We start from the raw sequence: 27,943 nt of genomic DNA, 5'->3' as shown, positions 1-27,943 counted from the left end.
AAATCAACAAAATCTTGTTTCTTTCCGTTCAAAACCTTCAAAATCATACCTATTTGGCTATGTTGACAGTTCCACACAGTCCATGGCAAGCACACAAACTTGAAAAGAGGCCGACTGAACTTCATAACACGTTCTAAAAACCTTTTTTTTAAATTTTTTTAAGACTAATATCGGTAAATCCCCCTTTTTCAATGATGCGGCCAATGCTAGTGGTCTTTATTCTAACTGTATCATCTGAAACTTGTTAATGCTGATGAAAGCTTAAAATGAGCATTTTCGCATGCGATGAAGCCCAATTTCTCCGTCTTTGCTGAGGAAAACTGGTGGCTGCAGTCTTCTATAAATTTTCAAGGGCGGTTTATCCGGATTTTTTTTCGACGTTTAATGAAGCTTTTTCTGAGGACTATGTCTTTAGGATTAAACTCCATTCGCACTGAATTCAATTGCAATTGTTGGTCTATGGATACTGTCGTTATATACAAATAGGGTAAATGTACCCAATCTTGGCCCCTAAGGTAATGATTGCAGTCTTCCTGTAATGTGTACCTTCAAAAGTCCTTCGACAAATATGATTGCTTACTAGCCTGAAATGCAGTAAAAATATGTCCTTGCTTGAAAGCGGCTGATAATTTGAGATAAACCTGATCAAACTATTGATTGAAATGCTCCTTATTGTAGCCCTGCGCCGAATTTTGGCCCTTTATAAGTTCCTTAAATTGGCCGTCTGTAAGAAAATCTTGCCTCACTAATACAACAACAGCCCCCACGAACTCATTGAAAATATCCCGGAAGCAAGCACATCAATGTTCTGTATTGTTTTCAAAAAGTCGGAAGTGCGAAATGTCAATCAATTTTTTAATTGATATTTGCATGTAGAATTATAATCTTACGTAAAAAAGCTTTACTTGTTTATTTCAGGTTTTGTGTGTTTATAATTTCTATTATAAGTTCCAAACTGTTGCATTGGTTAACATAAATATGTTCATTAATCAAGCAAACAAATCGTTTGCTAAATCTTTAACATGCAATCATGATAGATCTGTTTCCATTGAAGTTAACAGGTAAACATAAGATATTTTACCTAGCTAAAGGATTTCGTTTCTCTTGAGACTACACGGAGGGGTGCTAATTTAGTACGCAAACAGTCTGAAAATGTGTGCTGGACTGGTTGAAATCTGACAGCTTTCAGTATATTGGAAAAACGTTGTTACAAATTTTTGAAAAACTTCACATAAAGTATACCAATCGAAAGGGCAGATTTCAATGAATCTATGGGTATATAAAAAGTGGACAGTTTCATTGAAAATATCAGAGAAATCACGATGACAAAACCCCGAGAACCCATCAACCCAAGGGAGAGTTGAAAAATGTCAAAAAAGTTGTTAGTTTCATTCAGAGATACTGAAAAACTTAATTATTTTAGAAACAAAGTTTCTTCTATAAATATAATAAAAAAAGTATCGAAAAAAAACTAAAATTTGAATTTAGAGAATCGGTCCATTGGTTAGCAAGATACAGCAATGCTAAGCCAAAATTGGGTGACTTTTTTGAAGTAAGAAATTTTTCTACCGGAAGTTCCGGAATAGCGGCCAAACCTTCCACTGGACCCCTACAAATTTGTACATCTATAGAAAGGTAAATTCTTAACAATTTCGAAAATCGTTAAGTTAGATCAAAACAATAGATCATTCAGAAGTAATAAGCATTTAAAAAAGAGCTCTTTTTTTGGACTTTTTTCATTCGGAATCGATTACCGGTAATTTCATAGAACATATTGACTTTATTTCATAATGTTAAGAAACTAGATTAAATTACCTAATCAACGAATATAATATCATCAAAATCGGTTATTATTTGTTATTATTTGTTATTATTGAACGAGCGCAAGAGCTCGGGACAATATGACCCGAACGGCATATTATCGGTTTTTTTTCATGGGGCCATTTCCGGTGGTCACCGGAAGTTATCTGGTACTACAGATTGTGTCTTCTGCGGCTCTGCATAAATGTTCCAAATTTCAGATTTTTCCGATTTTTTTGTCACGAGTTATGATGAATTGAATGTACGCCTCGGGTCATATTGACCCGAACGGCGCGGGAAGGTTAAATAAACATAATATTTAGAGTGTCATAATTTGAGCTTTATAATAATTCTTTTCAAAGCGACACATATGCAGCAAATGTTCATTTTCAATACAAATCAAATTAAATCAAAATACGTTAAACCTCATTTTAAAATGTGGAATTTTTTGGGTATGGATATAGTAACTTCAACATTTAGATCCAAGATATCAATTCGGATTCGGATCCGGTAAATTAATTTACTGAGAGGTAAATTTTATTGAGAAGAAAAGTTCTCGAAATTTACCATAAAAGAGCAGCTCAAATTGTAGCATTATAATTCTAACTAAGATGCCAAATACGCTTGAGTCGACTTGAGCGATAAATGAATTGATTATAGTCCAAAATACATTCATGATAGTTTTAATTTATTTCAATCATTCATTTTACTTTCGACCGGCTTTTCAATTTCCAGACCACTGTGCACCGTCGGCCGACGAACGGCCGCCGGCTGCCGGCTGCCGGCTGCCGACTGCCTGCTGATGTCGTTTTCACACATACATGCATACTTCTATTTGTGGAATTGCATGCCAAGATTAGGCAAGAAAAATTGTTTATATTTTCTTGAATTCTAGATAGAAAATGTACGTTTTTTGGAGTAAGTTATAATTTTATATTTTTTGCCATGTTTTGCTGCAACCAAAGGTATTTTTTAGTGATTTTTCCATAAAGAAGTGTGTTTTTAAAATCAATCCGAAGATGGCAGATGCACTAGCAAGGTAGGTTCATTTTAGATTTTTTCTGAAGATCATAATTTTATTTGCAGTTTGTCATGCAAAAAAAAATTATTACGCAGTCATTTGGATTCAATTGTGGACAAATGCTATGCAGAATGTTGCCATATGCGATTTCCTTTTATGTTTTATCTTTTCCATTTTTAGGCGTATGTTTGACATGAAAATCACCATAATGCATTTTGGCATGCCAAGATTAGGAGCATGCCAAGTTAAGGCTCACTTACCCTACTCGTTTTTATTCAACTGAAAGAGCATACCTACTTAGAATTACAAATAAATATTATTCAACCAAGAACAAATTAATTGTCTAATACATTTATTCTGATCGAATCATAAAAAAAACGTTTTTTCACAGAATTCAGTGATTAATGATGTGGATCTCATTTTAGTGGTTTGTGCCAACGTAAGAACTTTTAACTACACAAATAACACACGACGTATTACAGGACACGACACTTAACGTTCTTACTAACGGAAAAAAAGGAACTAAAATTACCTTTTTGTCGACCGGTTTCGGGCTCGGTGTTGCCCATCTACAGGACGATGTCCGACTGATTCCGCAGAAGAAAACCACTAACACAGCATCATACTATCACGTAGTATTTGTCGAAGAGGGGTTGGTTTTTATACATTTTTGTTTGCCAAGTTGAAAAGCGGCGAAATGATAGGCGCGTCATCCTCGTTCATTAAAGGCCTCTCTGAAGTCGTGATGTACATCGATTCCCAGGCATTTAAATGTGACGCTTTTCGAACACATTTTTTGAATTTCACCTTTTCCCAATCTATGGAATGGTTGAATTTAAAAATTTAAAACACGGATAAAGGAGCATAAAAACGCCGTAGAAAACAACAGATCCAAAGAATCCAGTGTAGTCGCCCATGCATCAGAATTCAACCATTCCATAGATTGGGAAAAGGTGAAATTCAAAAAATGTGTTCGAAAAGCGTCACATTTAAATGCCTGGGAATCGATGTACATCACGACTTCAGAGAGGCCTTTAATGAACGAGGATGACGCGCCTATCATTTCGCCGCTTTTCAACTTGGCAAACAAAAATGTATAAAAACCAACCCCTCTTCGACAAATACTACTTGATAGTATGATGCTGTGTTAGTGTTTTTCTTCTGCGGAATCAGTCGGACATCGTCCTGTAGATGGGCAACATCGAGCCCGAAACCGGTCGACAAAAAGGTAATTTTAGTTCCTTTTTTTCCGTTAGTAAGAACGTTAAGTGTCGTGTCCTGTAATACGTCGTGTGTTATTTGTGTTATGATGTGGACTGGTTTGCGTTTCTTTTGAAATTTGAATGCTGATGCAACAAAGTTGTGTGGGCCAACATCAAGCACTCCTGACACAGTGTGGCACGACCCTAATATAACATGACACTTGACCCTCGGTCACTCATCGTGAGTGCCTACGCTATGTGCATGTCACCGACAGTCAACCGTCCCCTTTCGATTCTCGACCTTCTAGCAGGTAAGACACAACCCACGTCGGAGCGAACTCTTTCCCGTGCCGGATGGAGACAACCCATTTGGCGATCCAGCCAGAAGTGATTTTTTTTTTTAATAAACCTTAAAGTCGAAGGAAACTTATTGGGCACTGGGAAAGAGGTCGGCTCCGGGAAACTGAGATAAGGTTGGCAGCAGAAAAAAAAATCCAAGATGGCTGCGCGTCTACTCCTAAAAAAAGGGCCCTGATAGCCACGCTGAGCAGGTTTGAAAAACCACGTATGGCAAGCGGGTTGGAAAACCACGCAGCGCGAGTTGAAGAAAACTATGCGCGGGAAAAATCGCGCATAGCAATCGAGTTGAGCAACAACTGCGCAAAATAAGCGTGTTGGAAAAAACCGTACAGAGCAAGCGAGCTGGGCAACAATTGCGCAAGATAAACGGATTAGGAAAACGGCGCATATCAAGCGAAAATAAAGCACGCACAACGTGCCAAAACAACCGAGCACAGCAGGTCGAAATAAGGCAAGGCCGCGCTGAACATGAAAATAACAGTTATAAAATAAATTCCTTTATCGAGTCTTATCTCATCGAGCCTTTAGCAACACAAAATTGAATGCTTGCAGAAGCGAATTAAAAAAAGCACTGGAAAGAATAATTTATTGAATTTCTTATTCAAAGATTCGTTGATTAAGCAACATATAAATTTGTTTTTATGTTTTTACAAAAAGCTAAGCATGCGAAAAGAAAATCGAAACTGGAAAGCAACAATGGCACTCAATCCGAAATTTTCTCGACGAACCACCGATTTGCGATCAGATGGTGAAGACGCAAGCGACCGGCTAACTACTAATAGTTTAAGAGACACGGAAGTGAATGCTGAAATCAATCAGGACACCACGAGCAGCGATAAAAATATGTTATCCCATAGTGAAGGCACCACTATATAGCTCCCAGTCAGCTTTTTGAAAGTTAAATGTTGATTTAAAAGGGTTTTCAATGGGAATTTGGGATAAAGAAAAAGTTACTGGAAGGTGGTCTAAATCGAGGTCCGCACGAGTAACTAATTGACTACAATGCTCGCCTAAATCCGTTAGAACCAAATCGATTGTGGAGGGATTTCTAATTGAGAAAATTTTCTGACAACTTTGGGATTTTTCCTAGAAACAATAATTTTTTCCCTAACGGGTCAGTCTATGGAATTGGTGGAATGATTACCTGCGCAATTCGCACACTTGGAATATTCTGTTTGAGTTTTATCACCACCAAAAAGGCATTTAGATTTTTCATGATCGAATGAGCCCCAAAGTATACATCTGGCATTCATTCTACAATTTTTAGTGCAAGGACAAGACGACATTGAGTTATATTTTGAAGAATATTTTTTGAAGATTTTCGAAAAGGTTCAAATTTGACTCGACAATGAAACATAAGACGAGCCTTTTCAAGAATTTGCAAATTATTAACCTGATCCTTTTTTTTATGGGCCTTGTGATATAGCTCAGTTGGCAAATCAGTTATCTCCTGAGCCGATGTCCGCGAGTTCGAGCCCAAGAGTAAAATATCGAACACAGTTGTACCGGATAGTTTTTCAATAACGATCCGCCAACTACAACGTCGATAAAGTCGCGAATGCCATAAAGATGGTAAAACGACTATAATCGAAAAAAAAATCATTTTTAAAATGGATCAAATAAAGCTCAGGAGCAAAACCAACACTACTAATATTATTCGTGTTGGTTCTTTTCCTCATTTGAATTACTTGAATCAGAGAAAAACCTAACAAAGAATTTAATTCGGTTGTGATCTCATCCGGTGTCTGATCGCTGGTGAGACCCCGAAGTACAACTTTGAAAGGACGATCACTTTTAGTGTCGTAGGTAAAAAGTTGAGGATTTTTATTATTAAAATAATATAAAACTTGTATGAAAATCATTAAAAGATTCCGCCATACGAGCAGTTCCCCTTCGACCGATCTGAAAAGAAATCTTCACATCACATCCGATGACTTCCCCATGCTGGAAAGAAAAGATAAAAATATGAATAAAAGAAAATGAAAATTGATTTTAGCACTGAAAAGTGCTGATTGAAAAACAGGAAAAAATAAAATAAATAATGGAAAATGTTCCTGCAGGTACACAGCAACGATACAGATGGAAGTGAGTCCACTATTCCTCGGAGGAACTGACTAAACATGCCTATTTTGAATCAAACCTATAAGGTAACACAGAACAACTTTAAAAATAATAAAAAATATATGTATGCTGAGTAGAAAAGTTTAGACCAAAATGTGAACAGACGAGAATGTGACGAGGAAAAGTAAACAGAAACCTAAAAAAATACTCAAATATCAACCAATCGATCACAACACAACAGTTTTCTTTTTGTTGCAGTAAGTTTTTAAATCTAATTTTTTATTCCTTTACCAAACACCCAGTTACAGAACTTTAACAGAAATGGAAACAAAACATTTTCAGTTTTGAACCTTTGATTTATAGGTTTTTGGAAGAATGAAACAGTCAGTAAAAATTTTGTTGATAAGTAAACGAAATGCCACTAGCTTGAAAACAAAGAATCCATTAATTAAACATCTGATTGAAGCCTCCTGACACCGGATAAATTAGAAACATAGAATGCAAAACGATCGACATGTAATTCTACACGTGAAGTTGATTGGGATTTTGCATCCGGACGGAAATTGGTGAGTAACGTAAATGGAATCAGTTGTAAACCTATATAAATCGAACGGCCCTTTCATTTGGACTGACAATGGATCGCAAACTGCAAACATTCCACACTAGGCTGACTGCCACGTCAAAGATAAATTTAAATGATAGTCGATATAGGTAGGACATTTGTTCAATGCATCCGCAAAAAGCCAACACAAATGTACTCACACTCAGCAGATTATTGACCAGCTTCAACGATTTGACCGATTGTGCCAGGGCCGTTGGGATGCGGCAGAGTCCCGTTCCGCTTGCGTCCAGCTCCTTCAGACTCCAGGAGGCGACAAACTCGTGCATGACCGGGCCCATCCGCTTGTTGCGCGCCAGCGACAGGCCAATCAGTGCCGGAATGCCCTGCAAGGCCCGGATGGAATCGGTACCGATGTCGTTGTGTGACAGGTCCAGAAATTGCAAATTCACCAGATACGAGAACGTGTCATTTTCAATAACCCCAATCCTATTTCCAGCCAGGTTCAGATGTTCCAGGTTGATAAGATAGTAGAAAATGGACCGATCCAGGCGTTCGATTGCATTGCCGGAAATGTCCAGTTGCTGGAGCGAGCGGGCATGGAAAAAGAAATCTTTGTCCAGTTTAGCTATTCGGTTGCAGCTGAGGTCGAGATCGGTCAGATTCTTCAATGACAGTGGCATGAGGCTGGCACTTTCGGAAATCATATTGCTAGACAAATCTAGTCGCGTCAAGTGGGGTAGATTTGTGCTGGAAAACGAGTCCAGGAGATTGTTGGAAAGGTTCAGATACTTTAGCGCCGGAAATGTGAAATCTCCCGTACTCGAGAGATTATTCTCGGACAGATCCAACCAGGTAAGTGCGGAAAAGTTTCCGATTATCGACTCCGGGAATTGGCTCGAGAGATTATTCTTCGATAGGTCCAGAGCGTTGATGTCGCTAAGATTATAGTAATGATTGGTGTCAAAATTACTATGTTTTTGGTTGTAGTTGTCCAGTTCTCGTACCAGAAGATTTCCGTTAGTAAGATTTTTGTTCGACAAGTTTAGAATGTTGAATTTATTATTTGTACTAATCTTTGCGGCGCTTCGTCTCCATCGAACGGTTTCGATAAAATCACGTTTATTCTGGACATCTTCAAACTCATAATCAGACTTTACTGGAAATAAGCTTTTACGAGGGCTATTCACATAAAACTGTCGTTTTTGCCCCGGAATCCTGCTGTTATTGTCGTCCGTCCGCCCATTTCCGTTGATAGCGCTAGAAATCGATTGCACATCGCTGCCACTTCCGATGCCGATGTTATAGTCAATGTTCAACAACGCCCCTATCCTAGACCGATCCGCGGATGGAAGTGGGGGCGTGGCTTTGGCAACACTGACAGCTGTGCATATAATTAGGAAGCATGACGCATTTATGATTACACGTTTCATAAACTGCCGCCGGCTAGCAGCCATCATCATCGTCATTCCTGCACGCCTCCACATTTTGTACACGTTAGTGCGATGTCAATTTTTTCACAGCTCACACTTACTATGCAACATTTGTTTAAGTTTTTTTTTCCCGTTGTTCGGTATGTTTTGTTATTTGGAGGGAATCTGGAAATAAACAAGGAAAAAACGGTTTTGTAAGTTCAAACTGCTACATGATTGTTTTTTTTTTAGTCGAAAGCTTTAATGATATTGAATGTTTGTCTGAAAAAAATCCTTCCTCAAGCCGTAGCTGTGCTTTTTTCTTTCATCATCTTGAGCGTTTTTCAATTAACATAGATTATTGATCAACGTGCAAATTTTAAATGAAATGTAAAACCTTTTTCTAGAGACAGTAGGCGATGACCAATTAACATCAACTTTTTTGGAACCGGTATAAGGATTGGTCCACTGTGAGATTTGGATTCAATTTTACGCAGTTTTTTCGCTGAATTGGATCATTTTTCGTTGGTCAAGTTCTTGTAAAATTAGACAGGCCATTTACAGGTGCTCTTAGAACTCACACAAAGTTCTGACTATGGAAGTACGTAGTGCTTAGTGATTAGTGTGTTTCCGTTGTCCATTTTTTCAGGTATCAGATCCGGTTAATAAATTTTCTTATTCTCGAAACTATTATACAAACCATCTCTGGCCCGAAAATCTCTCGAATACAAAATTTCACTTCAACCGTCCGTTTATACGTGATGGTGTTACAAAGAAAACGCCTATAATTTTATACATAAGATAATGGCATTGATCCTAAGGGTAAGATAAGAAAATAAATTCAATATATTTAATACGTCTTATAACCCATACCCACATAGGGATTACATGATAGACCAGAGAACAGGTATTGCAATAGCCCAGCAAACATTTAACCTTCCCATGCCGTTCGCAAAATATCCGTTTCGGGGAAATTTGAGTTGTAGTTTGATTTCGTTCTCCTGACTGTAAATGTTAACCGATTTTGTTGATATTATATTCATTGTGTAGGTAATTTGTTCTTATTACTCAAAATTTTAAAATAAAGTCGATATGTATTACCAAGTTAACAGAAACTGGTTTAGAAAGTAAAAAGTCCGGAAAATCAATTTTATTTTTAAAATGCTCATAACTTTTGACAGCTTTTTTGTATTTAAGTGTTTCATTGATGTTTGAAATTGTCAAGAATCCATCTTTCCGACAGTGTATAGATATGTTGGGGTCCAATGAAAGTTTTGACCGCTATCTCAGATCTTCCGGTAGAAAAAAATCTAACTTGAAAAAACGATATCCAATTTTTGCTTTGCTTAGCTGTATTTCATTTCCCAATGAACCGATTTTCAAAACTCAAATTTCAATTTTTTGACGTTAATTTGATCATTATTTTCATAGAACATACTTGGTCAGTCAAAATTCCAAGTTCTTCAGTATATTGGAATGAAGATAAGAGATTTTAAATGTGCGCTTCGGGTCATATTGACCCGAACGGCATGGGAAGGTTAAAGAGGGTATATCGCAAGAACAACAGAATTATTCAAACAAATATACCAGATGAAAAGATTGTATTAAACTTACCAAAATAGAATATAGCTACAAAAGTGGAGGCGATATATCTACAATGACAAGATTTTAACGATTCGATTTCCCCACAAAAAGTAAAATATGCAATTTTAAGTAATTTAAGTTAAACGAAAAAAAAATTTCCCCGACCGAGATTTGAACTCCAGTCCTCCGAGTTGGCTGTCCGGTATCTTACCACTATGCCAACTCATCAGTTGATATGATTCGCGCTATAGCTCTATATCTAAGATTTTCTGTTCACGAACCGTTCAAAGGAAGAAAGAAGGAAGGATCTCCCATTTATCGTAAATCAGTTCACTCAAATCGTAAATGTCGAATTAGCATATTCTCAACTATTTGGAGACATATTAACGATTTGACTAAACTGCTATCCAATTCATTTTTTTCGGGCAAAGCTTGTCGTAAATGAATGATAGAAAATCACTTAATATCAACTTGTTTACGATGGTTATTGAATATGTCTTAATATTCGATTTGGATTATCATTTCTATTAGGATTTCATGTTAGCTGGGAGAGGAAAAAATCTTTGCATTTGGAATGATAATGATCAAAATTCCACAACTGCTTCACAAATTGCAACAATTTGCAACGATTCACACATTTTCTCGCTCTGTTGTTGCCGAAAAAAATTCTGTGTTTTTGACAAAAAAAATTCTCGAATTCTGTGATTTGAACCTAAAATTCTGTGACGGTTTTCTGTGACGCTAGTTCTACGAAATTCATTTGTAACCTTCGACTAGACTAGTCTTGCTAACCTCAAGGTCGCTTATCTGTGAATGTACCTTAACCCACTTTTAGGAGAGGAAACATATCACCAACAGGAACCCATTATATGTTGCCCCGCAAAGAGATGCAAATGAGAACCCGTTATAGGGAAATGGAACTTTCACTCTAGGGGTGTCAGGAATAGTCAAACTATTGATCGACTTTCCAGTGACGAGGGGTGTGTGTTCCTTCTGAAATCGCTACGCGTATAAAATATAGTGAAACTTAGGGAAAAGTGAACTATTTCTCTAGGAATATTTGAACCCATCTACTTCTTAGAATACATATACATGGCTTTATTAAGGGTTTTCATGTGTCTACTTGCGTGTGGTGGGTTCTTTAATGTTGACGTCTTGGCTGGGCACTTCCCTCGATGGCATGCATTTAACCGGTAATCTCAAATCCGAGGGTTCATGTTTTGGCGAGATTCTGATCTGAGAATCTAGCGGACTCGGATCAAGACAAAGTCAGGCTCTGGATTGCGATCGTAGCTAACGGCCGATCCTGGTGTTGGCTTGCCGTGCACCCTGGTCAGTATTGGTGTTGACCACGTGCTATCTTGGTACCGCTGACCCGTCTGGCTTGGATCCGAGATCCCCTATGGATGATACTGGTTCGGAATTTGTCCGAATAAGAGAAAAAAGGCCCTTGCTGGACCTGGCGAAACAATTAGACACACCCATCAAAGCCATATTTTTCCACACTTGACACATGTAATTTTTTATAACATTTAGCAAACTATTTTAACAAATTTTACCTTTTTTCTGCTTTTAACTTGTTCTCCTTCTTGTTCTGTGTTTTGTCTGCTTGTTAGCCCTTATATTTTAATTTACTGTTAGACTATAATAATAAATAATTCTATTTTAATATTTCTTTCTAGGTTATGATTCACGATTTTACTAACCGTAACAGAACTTTTTAATCGCACACGAATTCTGATCACTTTCGTTGGCTTATTGCCTTGAGCGAAGTATTGGCTAACAATTGTGCCCTTTCCTATAAGAAATAAACCACAAATTCAACAAGTTTCACCTTTTACAAAAAAACACATGTTAAAACCTACAATTACTAAAAACGGCGCGCACTCTACTTCACTCGAAAGTCACGACCAGAAAGAATGACTCTTGTTTCATTTGATAAGGTGGAGGCTATGCGGATAGGAATTTAAAAAGGAACGGACAAGTGGTTTGGTATGTCAAAAAGGGATACGGGTGCGCCATCTGCATCTCAACCCCTTTAAACTCCCTGGCTCACACCGTTGGGAATACACTTCTTCCCCCGCGAGTGTGCCCCTGTAACTAATGTCGACCTTGCCAGCGAAGACACCAACCTATCGACATTAGATCACAGTTGATTGCAGCCCTTGACTTGTTTTGCAAAACGGGTTAAATTGAAAATGCTCCTAACTTATACTTGGGTTGGAGACCACAAGCATAACTTGTGACCAACGGTTACAATTGCCCCCCTCGCTAAGTTGAATTGCCTGTCACTCCTACTTTGTGCCTAATTATTGAAATCGTTCCCTATTTTCCCGTTAGTAATTGTTTCGGTACTGCGTTACTCACTATAGCTTTCGCCCTCTTGATATCTCTCGCTCTTAAATTAGCATAACAAACATTCCCCCACTGTTTACCAATTGTGTTACGATTTTATTTCAGCTGCTACAACTAATTATCCCGAAATTTGCTAATTTGATGCAAATTCTCGTGAGCTATCTGTCTATGAACGTAAGTACCGCACTAATGTATTAAACTGGATCCTTTTTCCATCAAATATTATTTGGCTAATATCGTTGTAGGTCTCAGCGGCAATTACTATTTTGGAACATGATGACAACTCATAGTGGCGAAACAAGAACTAAGCTTTCCGCGGTGGTTTGTAAATCTATTAAGGTGATGTTTCATACAACTGTTTATTTAATTCATTTCATTCATTATTTCAGGCATCGGGTTTGAGATCTACCACTGAAAATACCCCCAAAGACTTTCCCGTATGGTCAGCCACTTCATATGCAGAAGTACCAACTCTCGCCTTAATGATGCATGGAGTATATAAAGAATCGAACTTGGCGTTATATCCGTCTGCTGCGCACGACTGCCTAAAGTTGCGCTTTAGAACTTTTTGGCCTACCACGAAAGCCGGTGCAAATTCTTTCACACGTAGATTATAAGTTTTTATATGCTTGTCGTGTGCTTTGCGGAGATTCTGAATTACTGTGCGATGCAATTTGTCTTTGACCTCTCTCACCGTCCTATCCCTTTCCTCTTCCAAAACACTCTCTTCGTCCCTATCCATTCTATGCTCATTACCTCTCTCAATGATTTCATGTCCGAAAAGCACTCTGAACGGGGAGAAGCCCGTTGCTGAATGGGGGGTTGTATTAATGAGAAATTCTATTTCAGACACCCGTGTATCCCAAGTCCGCTGTTCTTTACGCGCGTACGACCGAATGCATGTATTTATCGTGCGATTAACTCGCTCCACGGGGTTACTCTGGCTATGATATCTCGGCGTAGCCCAATGTTGTATATCGTATCGCGTAAGCAAGGCTTTAAATTCGTGAGAACGAAAAGTTGTCGCGTTGTCTGTTATAATATATTCAGGCGTGGAATACCGACGGAACCATGCTTCTTCAAGCGTTTTCGTAACTAATGCCGCGGTGATTTTTTTACAAGGGATGAGCAAAACCCATTTTGAAAATAGATCCATAATTACCAAGAGGTGACTGTTTCCGGTTTTACTTCGCGGTAATGACTGGATGAAATCCAAAGCAACTATTTGAAACGGTTTCGTCGTAATACGTGGATTTCCGGGTGATGGTATCTGCGCGCGATTCGACGGCTTGTTTTGTTTGCATAATGAACATTTTTTTATAAACTCCCGGACGTATTCGGCCATTTTAGGCCAGAAATACTTTTTTCTTATTTTTGCCAACGTTTTTTCAGTGCCCAGATGCAGCGAATCGTCGTGTTCTTCGGTAAGTATTTTTTCTCGTAGATTTTCAGGTACGCAAGTTTTCCAGGAAAACCGGTAATCAACTACGTTCTCTTGCGTAGGCGTTAATTTTTTTAGAACCGTATTTTCAAACCTATAGTCCCTGTATTTTTCTGGGTTAGTTTTAACCTTTTTGACCATCTCTCCATACCACCCTGAGCAATCTGGTGATGCAAGAAGTTCCTCTACAGATCTTGATAACGCATCCGCGACTAGATTGTCTATTCCTTTTCGATGGAGCACTATCATATCATGACGTTGTAACTCCATGCTCCACCGACATAATCGGGATGAAGTACGCCAGTTACTCTTCATTATAAAAGTTAATGCGGACGCGTCTGTATAAACTGTAAACCTGGATCCTTCTAGATAACATCTAAATTTATCGATCGACTTCAAGACCGCTAAGCCTTCTTTTTCAGTCGCGAAATATCGCTGTTGCGTGGGTGTTAGCTTTTGTGAAAAATATGCTACTGGCTTGTCTATACTTTGATATTCTTGCGTTAATACGCCAGCAATTGCTGAATCACTGGCGTCGCAATGGACGGAAAATGGCTTTTGAAAATCGGGATTATTAAGTATTGGTGCGGTAATGAGCGATTCCTTCATCTTGCAAAACGCTACCTCTGCTTTCTCATTCCACTCAACTGCTTTCGGTTTGCTTCTTAGGAGGTCTGTTAATGGTTTGGCAATTTCACTATAATTGGCCAAAAATCTTCTGTAATAATTACACATTCCTAAAAATCTTCGCAAAGCTTTTAGAGATGTGGGTTTTTCATAATTGACTATAGCGGATACTCGATCCGGATTTGGGCTTAACCCATTTGGACCTAGCACGTATCCTAGATATGACACTTGAGCGACGCAAAAATGTGACTTCTCTAAGTTTATAGAAAGATTTGCGGCCTTTAGGCGCTTTGACACTTCTCTTAACATTTCCATGTGTCTTTCAAACGTCTCTGTGACAACTATAATGTCGTCCAAGTACACAAAGACGTTTGGTTCAAGAACCCCGAATCCTAGCACTCTGTCGATAAGTCTTGCAAGACTCGCTGCACTATTAACGAGGCCAAAGGGCATTCGTCGGAACTGGAACAGTCCTCGACCTGCCACTGAGAATGCTGTGTACTTACGAGATTTTGGGTGTAGGGGAACTTGAAGGAAGGCTTGGGACAAATCAATTGTGGATATGAATTTGGCTGATCCTAACCTACTCAATATGCGATCTGCATGGTGAAGCGGATATGAGTCCCTCACCGTGCGTTCATTGAGCTTGCGCGCATCCAGACAGAGGCGTACAGACCCATCTGGCTTATCTACTGGCACTAGCCTTAACGCCCAGTCGCTATATGAGCGTTCGATTATCTCACTGTTCAACATTCTGTCCAACTCTAAGTTAATTTGTTCCTGTCTTTTAGGGGAGTTTGGAAACGGGGTCACGCGAGCTGGAGGGAGCCTTTTAGCTTCTTCCGTTAGCTCAATACGGTGACTCATCCAAGTTGTAGTATCTAAAAATGTTTCGCCTGCTACCTTGAACTGCTTCTTAACATCCTCTAATTCGCGCTCCTGCCTTGAGCTTAATTCCATTATGGGTGGATTCGGATGAAATTCACTGGAATTTTCTCCCTTGATCTCTGCCACTTCAAGATCTTCTAATGTTGGACGAATTCCAAATGTTTTCCAGAAATTCATTCCAAACAAAATATTTCTTGGTAGCGATGGTATTACCATTGCTTCTATTATCTTAGTTTTCTTATTAAACGTTATTGGAATATAGACAGATCCTTTAACGTTCAGTTGTTGGCCATTAGCTGCTTTAATTTTAATATTAGTAGGAAGTATTTTCAAATCCCAATCCTGTATCATACCTTCAGCACCTTTTCCCAAAACCGTTACATTTGCCCCACTGTCTAGGAGTCCTACCAGAGGCCTTCCATAAACTAGCGTTCTAACAAATGGTCTTTCATCATTATGTGGATTTAATATTATTTCTTGCATTTCTATATTTTCCGCTTGATACTCTTTCTTATTTAATGGTCTATACCCTAAATTTGTTAATTTTTCTACTAATACGTCTACTGGGAGGGACTTTGCTCGCGCACGATCTGACTGCCCTCGGGGCCAGACTTCGGTGCGTTTTTTGCGCAATATGGGCAAGACTCTGTATCAACATTCATAAATCCACACACGCTACAAAACTGGTGTGGTGGGCGTCGACATTCTTGGGTTTGATGGCCCCTCAATCGACAATTAAAACAAAATCCTTCTGGTAATGGTCTGTAATTATCTATGATACTCTTCATGAAGTTTGGTGTGTCTTTTCTAGGTGGATTATTTGCTTTACTAGCAGTATTATATTCTTCATCAGAATATTCATGCCGGTGGCGATTCTGATTATAAAACGTTCGCGATTTTGCTGGCTCTCGGTAGCCCTTGATCTTTGGTTTCGCGCCCGTTTCGATTTCATTTAGTTGTGCATTTTTCGCTCGCGTGTTTCCCTCTACAGCCGTTGCTGAGTATTTGTACCAATACGTCGCATCGAGGCGACGCCCGAAGTTTTTTAAATCGACTAAATTATCAATGTCGGCGGAAACTGCGTGCCCTCTGTATTCTGACCGCATGTTCCTAAAAACCATTTCGAATTTCTTTCCTTCCGTCATTGGTTTTGTAAATGAATTGAATATCTTTTGCATTTCATGATAAAAATCTTGAAAACTCTCACGTGACCCTTGTTTTCGTGAACTGGCCCGAATTTCTGCGTTGTGATTATGATCTGGGCTGAGAAATTCCCTTTTTAATTCCCTTTTTAATTGTTTCCACGACGTGAAATCTTCATTTTCAAAACCTGTCATGAACCACGCTTTAGCTGGCCCTTCAAATAAATGAATCGCGGAGCGGAATAATTCGCGGTTAGACATGTTTTCAGAATTGGCATAGAATTCGACTTCCCGAATAAATTTCATTAATGCCTGTCCTTTGTCGTTCCCGGAATACCGTAATTTCCATTCTGACACTGGTCGGCCCCTATGAGATAGTCGCGACGGCTTACGCTTCCTCGGAATACGCCTTTCTTCATCCGAGGACTCAAACGAGTCCTGTTCACTTGACTCCGACTCGGTACTAGTCTCATACGTGATTTTGGATGTTTTACGCGGGTTTTTATTATTTCGACGTGAGTCAGAACTTTTGCTCGGTATGCTGTTATCTTTTGGTTGTTGGCCGCTGGGTCGACCTCTATCTAAATTTTCCAGAAATTTACCTTGCATCATATTTTGGTTAGCCCACATTTGCATTTGAAGTGGATTGCAAAACCATGGGAACGCCATTGGTTGCATGCCAGTGGGAAAATAAAAATTGTTCGGAGTACTTTGTGGCGGTATAATATTTCCTGATGACTTTAATACTCGTTTTGAGCTCTTATTTGAAGATGTTCCTTCTTGAGGGTTATCGTTTAATGACGGCTCTGAAAATGCTTTGTTAGCTACCGTCAATGATGCCAAAGATTGATTAATTTGTGCTATGATTTCTTGTTGGCCTTGCATTGATAATATTGAAAAATATGTGTTGAACGTACATCGAATGTTTTCGATTAATTTATCAATATCAGCAAGGTCGTTATCCTCCTCTGCTGCTTCTAATAACAACTTCGCGCGTGCGAAACAATGTGCAAGTTTAGTTTTAAGACTTTCCTTGGAACCTTCATACGATCTCGGATGAGCCAAATTTTCCTTTATTGCGTTTATTTTGTCATCGAGTATCTCAATTTCTCGCTCTACTGATCTTTCTAACCGTGAAAATTGAATATTTCGTATATTCTGTTCTCTCTCTTGTGCCATTTGAATTTTTAATCGTCTCGCTAACGCCGCGCGGTTTTCGTTTCCCGTAAAAGGTAAATCGCGAATATGAAGTTCGTGCACAATCTCATCTCTATCTAAATGATGGATTGCCAGATGTTTATACAAAATATCGAATTCTACATCCATTTTCTTTAGATTTTTTTTTTTTTTTTTTAAACAATTAATTGTTTTCTCGCCTCCCTTTAAAAAAAACTGAGAAAAATGTACTAATTCAACTATATTGTGTTGGGCGCCAATTTGTAACCTTCGACTAGACTAGTCTTGCTAACCTCAAGGTCGCTTATCTGTGAATGTACCTTAACCCACTTTTAGGAGAGGAAACATATCACCAACAGGAACCCATTATATGTTGCCCCGCAAAGAGATGCAAATGAGAACCCGTTATAGGGAAATGGAACTTTCACTCTAGGGGTGTCAGGAATAGTCAAACTATTGATCGACTTTCCAGTGACGAGGGGTGTGTGTTCCTTCTGAAATCGCTACGCGTATAAAATATAGTGAAACTTAGGGAAAAGTGAACTATTTCTCTAGGAATATTTGAACCCATCTACTTCTTAGAATACATATACATGGCTTTATTAAGGGTTTTCATGTGTCTACTTGCGTGTGGTGGGTTCTTTAATGTTGACGTCTTGGCTGGGCACTTCCCTCGATGGCATGCATTTAACCGGTAATCTCAAATCCGAGGGTTCATGTTTTGGCGAGATTCTGATCTGAGAATCTAGCGGACTCGGATCAAGACAAAGTCAGGCTCTGGATTGCGATCGTAGCTAACGGCCGATCCTGGTGTTGGCTTGCCGTGCACCCTGGTCAGTATTGGTGTTGACCACGTGCTATCTTGGTACCGCTGACCCGTCTGGCTTGGATCCGAGATCCCCTATGGATGATACTGGTTCGGAATTTGTCCGAATAAGAGAAAAAAGGCCCTTGCTGGACCTGGCGAAACAATTAGACACACCCATCAAAGCCATATTTTTCCACACTTGACACATGTAATTTTTTATAACATTTAGCAAACTATTTTAACAAATTTTACCTTTTTTCTGCTTTTAACTTGTTCTCCTTCTTGTTCTGTGTTTTGTCTGCTTGTTAGCCCTTATATTTTAATTTACTGTTAGACTATAATAATAAATAATTCTATTTTAATATTTCTTTCTAGGTTATGATTCACGATTTTACTAACCGTAACAGAACTTTTTAATCGCACACGAATTCTGATCACTTTCGTTGGCTTATTGCCTTGAGCGAAGTATTGGCTAACAATTGTGCCCTTTCCTATAAGAAATAAACCACAAATTCAACAAGTTTCACCTTTTACAAAAAAACACATGTTAAAACCTACAATTACTAAAAACGGCGCGCACTCTACTTCACTCGAAAGTCACGACCAGAAAGAATGACTCTTGTTTCATTTGATAAGGTGGAGGCTATGCGGATAGGAATTTAAAAAGGAACGGACAAGTGGTTTGGTATGTCAAAAAGGGATACGGGTGCGCCATCTGCATCTCAACCCCTTTAAACTCCCTGGCTCACACCGTTGGGAATACACTTCTTCCCCCGCGAGTGTGCCCCTGTAACTAATGTCGACCTTGCCAGCGAAGACACCAACCTATCGACATTAGATCACAGTTGATTGCAGCCCTTGACTTGTTTTGCAAAACGGGTTAAATTGAAAATGCTCCTAACTTATACTTGGGTTGGAGACCACAAGCATAACTTGTGACCAACGGTTACACATTGCAGAAATCATGTGAAACATCAACAAATTGAAAAATACTTACAGTATTGATAGAAAAAAATCATTTTACATTACCTTGTGTTCATATTTTCTTAAATTATAGTCAAAAATGAAAATTCAAAAGTGACATAAAAATTTCGGATTTTGGAAATCTGTACAAAATTTAGAAAATCTGTGAATTCTGTGAAAATTTTTAAAAATCTGTGTTCTGTGACACAGATTCTGTGGCGAAATTTTGCTCAAAATTCTGTGATAATACAGATTTTTCTGTGATTTCGGTAACCTTGCTTGTGTGATCACTGACGTATCTTCTCCCTTTATCTCAGTTCCCCGGTTTGGTAACAAATTTAACTTCATCGACTGACCGAAGTTCTTAATGTCAAATCGGGCGCTGAATCCGGAAATGAAATTCAAAAAAATCTCAGTAAAACCGTTTTTGAGTTATGCTCCAAATATGAAATTTAGGAAAAAATTTATATTAGTACTTGTACTTATATTCAAATATCTCGGACTGTAGAACATTAATTTGAAATTGCTTTTTTGAATAATATAGGTGAATAAATTTGCTATCGATCATCTAAACTTCATTCATTCAACAGTATTATTGATATTAGTGAAGTTGTTATAGAAAAAAAATATAAAAAATGCATTTTTTAAAGAAAATTAATTTTGTTTTATCGACAGTTTTAGACTCGATGGTAACATTTAAAAAATCTGATTTTCTATGGACCGTAAATTTCAATTGAAAACGAAGATTTCATGTGATTATTTGAATAACGTTTGATAGCATTTTCGAGTATAGTTTTTAAATATCTGCGAAATTAACTGCTATTCTGGTGCTTATGGTTACTTTGGTATTGCTTTGAAAATATGATTTTCATTTATACTCTAACGATTGACATATTAGAATCAATATTTTTATAATAATTTTTTGCACGTAAACATATAAAAGTGATAAAAAAGCAACTTCAAGGCACAATAATTAAATTTTTCAAACAAAGTTCAATAACTCAAAATCACAAATTCTCAAAATTTGTTGAAATAACAGTATTGTTGTTTTGTTCTTTTTAGTACATCTGCTTCTATTTAGAACATTTGATCTTTGTAAAATATTCCGGTTCCGAAATAAAGCGAAGGAATAAAGTTTCCCCAGCGATCAAGTATCCTCATTCTCCCCTGTAATCTACGACTACAACATTCGGAAGATGTGAGTTTACAATTACCAAAGAATGCTCAAACCAAGATGCTACAATGAGGACAAATGAACGAAGTTAGCATTAAGCATAAATCATGTTATTCATGAAAATTTTGAACAAATATAGTTGAAGCTACTTCTTATGATTCTAATCATATTTAAGATTCCATTTAAATAAGCTGATGGGGGATAGAATATTGAAAATAAAGTTTTGATTTTTCACAGTTAGACCAAATCAAGCCCATTATTGGAGTCAATTTCCAAGAAGTTTTCTGCCTAGCTGTGTTGAATTTAACAACTAGAAACATGTTCACAGCTATGATACAACACTTGAAAACTTGTTTGCAAGCTCGAATAACCAAAAAAGCTCATTTCAATCGCAATTTAACCCATGTCGAAAATAGATTTTACTAAATTTCTTAGGGACTTATTTTGGACCACCCATCATAACCTGATTACTGAACTGTTGCTGTTGAATCAAGCCAACCATTGTTTAACTTACTTTTTGTGCAGTATGCTTTAAACCACGTTTATCTTACTATCTACATTAATGGCATCTATTTGATAAGCAGTTGCCAAAAGCTACAGCTTAAAGAAGCCTTAAAACATGAAAAAACTTGAAATGCACCAATTTTTTTATTAAGTCATTATTTTTTATGCTTCATGAAAAATTATTGACAGATTGGTCTAAAAGTTACGACCATACAGGGTTGTTTTCAAAAAAACTTGTAAAAATTTACTCCTACGATAAAGTTTTTCGTAGAACAAAAGTTGTTTCAAAGATAAAACTGAACTTTTGTGAATTTTTCAGCGAAAAAAAATGGCTGTCAGATGGTTATAAAGATCGAATAATTGTCGCACATTTTTATCTTTTTTTGAATTTATCCAAATCCTTTAAGGTTTTGGAAGTCAAAATGCAACAAATGATGTCACGGAGTTGATGATGTCAGACTTTCTTAACTTATCATTGGGTCGCCTGAAGGATATTTGCGTTTTAAAAATTGCAGTGTGCTGTTGGAATTTTCAAAATAATTTAAACACACTATATTATCGGGGAATTTTTCTGTTTTTACTCTATTCTTATCGAAAATAACTGTTTTAAAGTATAAGAATTTGTAAAAAAAATACAGATTGTTGTAGTAGAAAATTTCAAAAAAAGGTGCACCTAAATAGAGGCGGGCGAAAAATGGATGATAGTTAGTTGTGGAATGAATTGACGTGAACAAACAAAACTTGACTACAAAAATAAGGAAGGAAAAGATTAACTGAATTATTCGTATAATTGCCTATCAATCGCTGTCGTAAATATAGCAATATTTAGAAGAAAAAAAATACTTTTTTAGTTTAAGGGTCCAAGAGGAGGGTTAATAGAAACCTGGTGGTCCAAAATACCGACCAGAGTAATAATCGAAGAAACGAATTTTTAGGCTTAAATCTTGTTAAATTGCTCAAACGACGATATGATTCGATAGATATAGTCTTGATCTTCGTAATGAACGGATAAAACAGTCTAAAAGCGTACTTTTTTTTTATTTCAGAAAATAGCATAGCCACCTCCCAAAGCGGTCCAAAATAGGTCCGTTACCTTATATTCTTTTTGTTTTTCTCCCAACTCAAAGCAAGTTCACTGGTATTGGGAAAAAGTGGTAGAAATTTTGTCACTTTTTGCACATTTTTGCAATTTTGCCATGCAAAAACATTTTCAAGATCTGTAGCCTTCAATTTTTTTTTCACAACACGTGTTGTAGTTTCGCATGCTGTGATGCAAAAATAGCAATATTTCTATCACATACAGCTGAAATAGAAACAGTGCTGTAAAAAAATACAGCGCCCAAAGATCTTGAAAACATTTTTGCATGGTAAAATTTTCAAAATGTCAAAATTTCTACCACTTTTTCCCAACACCAGTAAACTTGCTCTAAGTGATCTATCCAGACAACTACAATGATTTTCTATAAAGTCGCATTTGGAATGCAGCTTTGAAAATTGGAAAAAGGATTGATATCAAGAGAAATAAAACAATGATGTTAAATCAATATTTTTTTTTCGAAAGAAACGATCTCACAAAAGTTCATTGGAACGTGAAAGGAATCCAACGTCAACCGCCTGATTGTTCTTGTTTTTATTGAGCTGAGCAACACCACTTATTTACGACCGAAGGGATACACGCTTGCTCACCACTTTCCAATAAGATTTTAATACTCCAATATAAATAAAAGAAAACACATCAACAATTTCTGCCGGCCACTTATAGAAAGATTTTTTACTTTTGATCTTTATTTTTTCTAGTTAAACTATAATTGAATTAAACTTTCGTCAGAGGAAGAAAAAACGCGTGCGTCGCCCAAAAGTCAAAGCCATGATGCCTCTAGATATGGTGGTCTCACTTTGGCAAAAAGTAGACGAGGGTTGGATGCGGAGGAGGAGCCCAAATTTGACAGCTGGCTGTTCGGCTGGCTGCTGTCTGGCTGGGATGCCAGGTGCTCTGATTTTTTGTATAACACGAAGTTTTTCCAATCATCAAGATATTGCTAAGACAAAGATTTCGTTTTGATTTTTGCAAATATAATTCATAGAATCGAAACAAAATTTTCTGGCTGAGCTCCAGGCTAGTAAGCAAAGCTGGAAGAAGTTGGACCTATAAACGACGGTGCCAGCTTTATCGGTAGCGGTTAGTAACATTAATTTTGCATTACTTATGACAAATTTATGCTTATTCAACACTTTTTTCTTTCAAGAGCTATCTAGAAGCAGCAGAAAGTCATCGAATCGGTTGGAACATGGCGAGGCGTTACATTTCATCGTCCGAGAAGCGGCTGGCCCTCCTGCAGGAACATCCGATCTTCATCGAGATGAAAAAGCTGCTTCAGAAGGACCCCCGTCTGTTGCCATCGCTGCTCCAGAAGATCCAATCGAGTAATCCGGATCTGATGGGTAGCATTTGGAAAAACCAGTTGAAGTTTTTGGCACTTTTGAATGAAGGAACCGATGAGCTGAAATAGGAAAATATGCGCAACGTTAGGCGCCTGAGCAGCATGACGATAAGTCCGATGAGTGGGTTGGGGAATCAGTTCGATCCACTGCAGACTGTTGATTGTCCGGAATGGATTGAGCCCCTGAAGGATTCTGCAGGTGATGCTGTCCAATTGCTATATAGTTATCCTCAAGTGCAGCAAAGCTCCAGCTCAGCGCTGCTCGTGGGTGGTGGTGAAGGTAGATTAACTGAATATGTTAATATTAAAAAAGGCTTAAGCAGTATTTACATGATGCAACAGTTATTTGAAAATAAAATTTCGAATCATAAAATCGTTTATCATTTAATCATGAAAATTATCAATAGCAGAATTTATAGCATTCCTTTAGCAAAACCGATTTACGTTTATTTTCATCCAACACTTTTCGATTAAAGGGAAACAAAATAGCTCTTTGGATAAGGTAAAAAGAATATATAAGGAGCAAGCAACATCCGGTTTAGGGTTTTAGTTGTTTGTTCCACCCTTTAAGATCCTTTCTATCATAACGGTCAATGAAAAGTTTTTCTTTTTCGGAACATACGGATAGACCGAACTGTATTGTAATTTTATTTAAAAAAAAGTGTTTAGAATACAAATTAATTCATTGAATATACTCATATCATTGCTTTTTCCGAAAACTCAATTTAAATATAATAAAATAAACTAAACCCCAGTACGGTTTTAAATCTTTTGATCTTTCGTTTACGATTGGCTTCTGCACATACACACACTTTTTTGCCTTCTGATTTTTTATCACTAACACCTGGCATCCCTGGACCCCTTTTTTCGTAAACACTACAGCCAGCTGTCAAAACTTTTTTCAATATGGCGGAATGGCGATTTGGCATATGAGATCACCATATCTAGAGCCATCATGGTCACAGCTTACTTTTGTACAATTTTGCAGGTCTGTTGTGGTATCCAAGGTGTGTGTATATGTAGGAGGTGCTAACGTATGTAAAATTCTCGGTTAACCTATTTTGGCTATTTTGGTTTTGCAACTGCGGAACTCATGAAGTTTGTTCACCAACAAACCACTGAACAGCGGAGAAAATATTCTTATGTTTGTAAACAAACTCATTGAGCGCCCTGCGCATTTCTCGCCTTCTTACAGTGAAAGTCGGAGAACCTTGGTAGATACTTTCAACAAAAAATATCATGCATAAGTGAGTAAACATTAACCCATTTTTGTCGTTTCCCCAAGTAGAGGGGTGCGTTTACAAAATACTCATTGGCCATAATTTATATGATTGCTTATAGTCGATTGCAGCGTTAATTCTCAGTGATTAATTCTACATTAAAACAATTTATTGTTGCCCTTTCACCGCTAGCTACACTTAAATGCGGTGCTGCGATAAACGAAACGTTGGCGAAAAAAGGATAATCAGGGTAATCCTTAGTTCACCAATACGATTTAAATCAAATGCATGTCCTTGCACACATGAATTCTCGCCATCCCAATTATTGCGCTATAAATTTAATAAAAAAAAAGAAGTTAAGTCCAAACGAAAGCCACAAGCTCGGCAGATGGAGCGCCGCGTGGCCCTACCTATAATTCGTCACTTGCTGTCGTGCGATTCATTTCCGTGGAAGCGTGACCATCTCCGCCTCTTCAGTTTTCCCTCGGTCCCTTCCACTCTGACGTTCTCCAGTGAAACGAGCTTCAATCCAACCATCGCCGTGATTTAATTATAACACATCGTTAGCCACTTTATTACAGTTCGATGCACAGCCAAGTCATCTACCGCACTTGTTTCTGCCTGTTTTCATTTCCACTTCAATCACTTTAAGCAGCCAGCCAGCAATGAGCTCCACAATTGCTGGGTTGGGTGTCCTGCTGTCCCCCGCTAGGAACCTCTACCATGAATAAAAAGAAAGGTCCAGCTTCCAACCGACGAGGTATGGCGAGGAGAGGAGAGGCTAGGCAGCTTCCGATGTTGCTACCGGGGGCGGAAAACCAAAAGTATCCACGTTCGTAAAAACAGTTGCGTTGGCAATTAATTTCGTGGCATCTTTGCTGTGTACACCACTAAACGGAAGCAGCGGTTAGCCCCACTTTTACATTCCGACAATTCCCACCGGCAAATAAAGCACAATTCCAAGGGCGAATCGTTTTTTCCGCCGCACCGCGTGGGACCATTATCTTTTCGTCACCCAATCTTCTTTTTGGAACAAAATAATTTGTTTCGCTTTCCTTCTTTTCCCTTTTTAATTGATTCCAATTCACCATTGGTGCAAAACAAGTGTTGTGTCACCCAGCTCCATCTGATTTTTTTTGTTCTGCGCCTGAAGATAGATTGATCAGAGCTGACGGTTGTTATGGCGCTACCGCAAAAATAACACCACAACCGATATTTATAGACGCTAGGACTACTTTGATGTCACTTTCTATTTGGACCTTCGCAGGATAGGCAGAAACGACATTTCTCGCAAATCATTTTCCCGGAAATCGGCTCAAGCTGTTGAAAGTGCTGTCAGCCGTTTTGTAGCTTTCGTTCTTTGGCCAAAATCTCTTGGGCCCGGTGCGGCAGAAATTTCGGAACAGAATGAACGAACGTTAATGAAGCCATTTTCCGGTGGAAATACCTTCATTTCTTTTGGCATTTCGGGCTCCCGTTAGTTCATTCTTTCCGCATCCGAGGCTGCCAATATTGGTGAAAATCCGCGTTGACATGGCCGGATTCCGATGTGTTTTGTCGGATTTTCCGAAATTAAAATTAATAAGAAACGAAAGAGGCTACAAGGCGTTGTGCAATCTTGGAAATTGGCTTTGAGTTCTTTAACAGGCTATCGTGCTGTGCAGTACGGGAAAGTTTCCTAAATGCGAATTTACTAACGAAAAAAAAAAAATTGAAAATTCATAAAAGGTTTTGATTTGCCTTGATGTAATATTTTGACGTAAAGAAGCTTAAAACAAATACTTGGGTCAACTTATTTTTATTCTACAAGTGTTTAAAAAATTAAAAAGTAGGATTCTTTTTTCACTTTTAAACAGACCAGACCAAAATTCAAACATCTATAACCCCCGGTTAGCAAATAAACTGTAGAAATTGTCCCCAGAATCTGCCCTGTTAGGAGGGATTATTTTTGAGATGCCAAGCGACAGAAGCTATTGGGGCCATAACCAAAATTCCATCATGTCAAACGATATCTGCGGGGAAGAGAAATAATAAAATAAACCTTCCGAAAACGCACATTTTCGCATTTTGAAAGACGCTGGAACTGTAAATGCCACCGAATAGCTTGTCTCCCGTAGGGGATATCCGTTTTGTACTGTATAATCGAGTGGGAGGAGAAAAAAGGGGGCGAAATGGCGCCGCAATAGCCAAGCAAGCATTAGAAATTTTTTTTCCCTTCCATTTGTTATAGACCATTTATTGTAATAATTCCTCAGCAGCTTCTTCACTGCCGGTGTGGGTCGGTCGAGGCCAACATTTATGTCTGTGGCGGAAGCCCCGGGATCAGGCACGTGAGTGGTGGAAGATTAAGGATTCAAGGGAGTAAGAAATATATCCTCGCATTAGCATCGGGGTGGCTGTGTTGACTAGAAAAAGGACTCAAGGGTCAACGGAAGAGACAGACCCTTTTTTCTACAAAATGCTTCAGTCCGATCGTTTGGCTCATGCTGGGGACTGAAAAATATGGTAACAAATCATATAATCTATGTCTGAAGATTCTGAATGCCCCGTGTGAAGACTTACACACTCTTGAGGGAAACGTTTGGGAACAATGTAAACTCACAACTTACTTAGACATATGAAAAGAATTATGATTTAGATCAGCATTTCCTAACCTGGGTTAAAACTTAGCCGAACAAAAACTGATTGTAAAATCTCAAACCTCAATTTTTATGATTTCATATTGTAGAGTATAAGGCAAAGAAAGATAATTAAAAGAAAATTTATGAAAATATAACTTGCGCATTTGGCACGGTGCAACAGTCAGGTAAAAGTAAATGCAGAAGTGTTGGTAAGATTTGCAGAACGGTAGGTAGAAACTGTATATACACACACGTCTTCGCTTTCGGGTTTCGTTTATGTGAGAACGAGAGAGAAAAAAAACGATGATGAATTCCGCATGAGCAAAAAAGAGAAAAATGTAGCTTAACGAAGTTGGAAAGGCTCCATCATCCAGTGAGTTTAGAAACGAATTTTGACACAGAAGGTTGTGCAGCTAAACACGGAAAACGTCCAGTCACGACCAGGGTTCAACAAAACGCACTCTTTCAGACGCGCGCGGCACACGCAAACCATTTATCTCGAGCGAAACACTTCTTCGTTTGCGTTCTGGCCGTTGACGCGCTCTCGCTCGAAACAAAAACACGCTCGCTCAATCTTTTCCCCT

The 27,943-nt window shown here is 38.2% G+C and overlaps 1 protein-coding gene across 1 annotated transcript in view; it reads right to left on the bottom strand.

Annotated features, from left to right (window-relative positions):
* The window catches only part of LOC129738441 (uncharacterized), a 198,426-nt gene that overhangs the window by 22,931 nt on the left and 147,552 nt on the right, over window positions 1-27,943 (bottom strand). The window contains exon 3 of the mRNA XM_055729647.1: window positions 7,207-8,601. Coding sequence (XP_055585622.1) covers window positions 7,207-8,490 — 1,284 coding nt within the window. The 5' untranslated portion in view covers window positions 8,491-8,601. The remainder of the gene's footprint in view (window positions 1-7,206; window positions 8,602-27,943) is intronic.

The sequence above is a fragment of the Uranotaenia lowii genome, chromosome 1, assembly GCF_029784155.1.
Source record: "Uranotaenia lowii strain MFRU-FL chromosome 1, ASM2978415v1, whole genome shotgun sequence".
Taxonomy (NCBI): domain Eukaryota; kingdom Metazoa; phylum Arthropoda; class Insecta; order Diptera; family Culicidae; genus Uranotaenia; species Uranotaenia lowii.
Note: the sequence above shows the minus strand (reverse complement) of the source record. Positions and strands in the feature narration are given on the sequence as shown.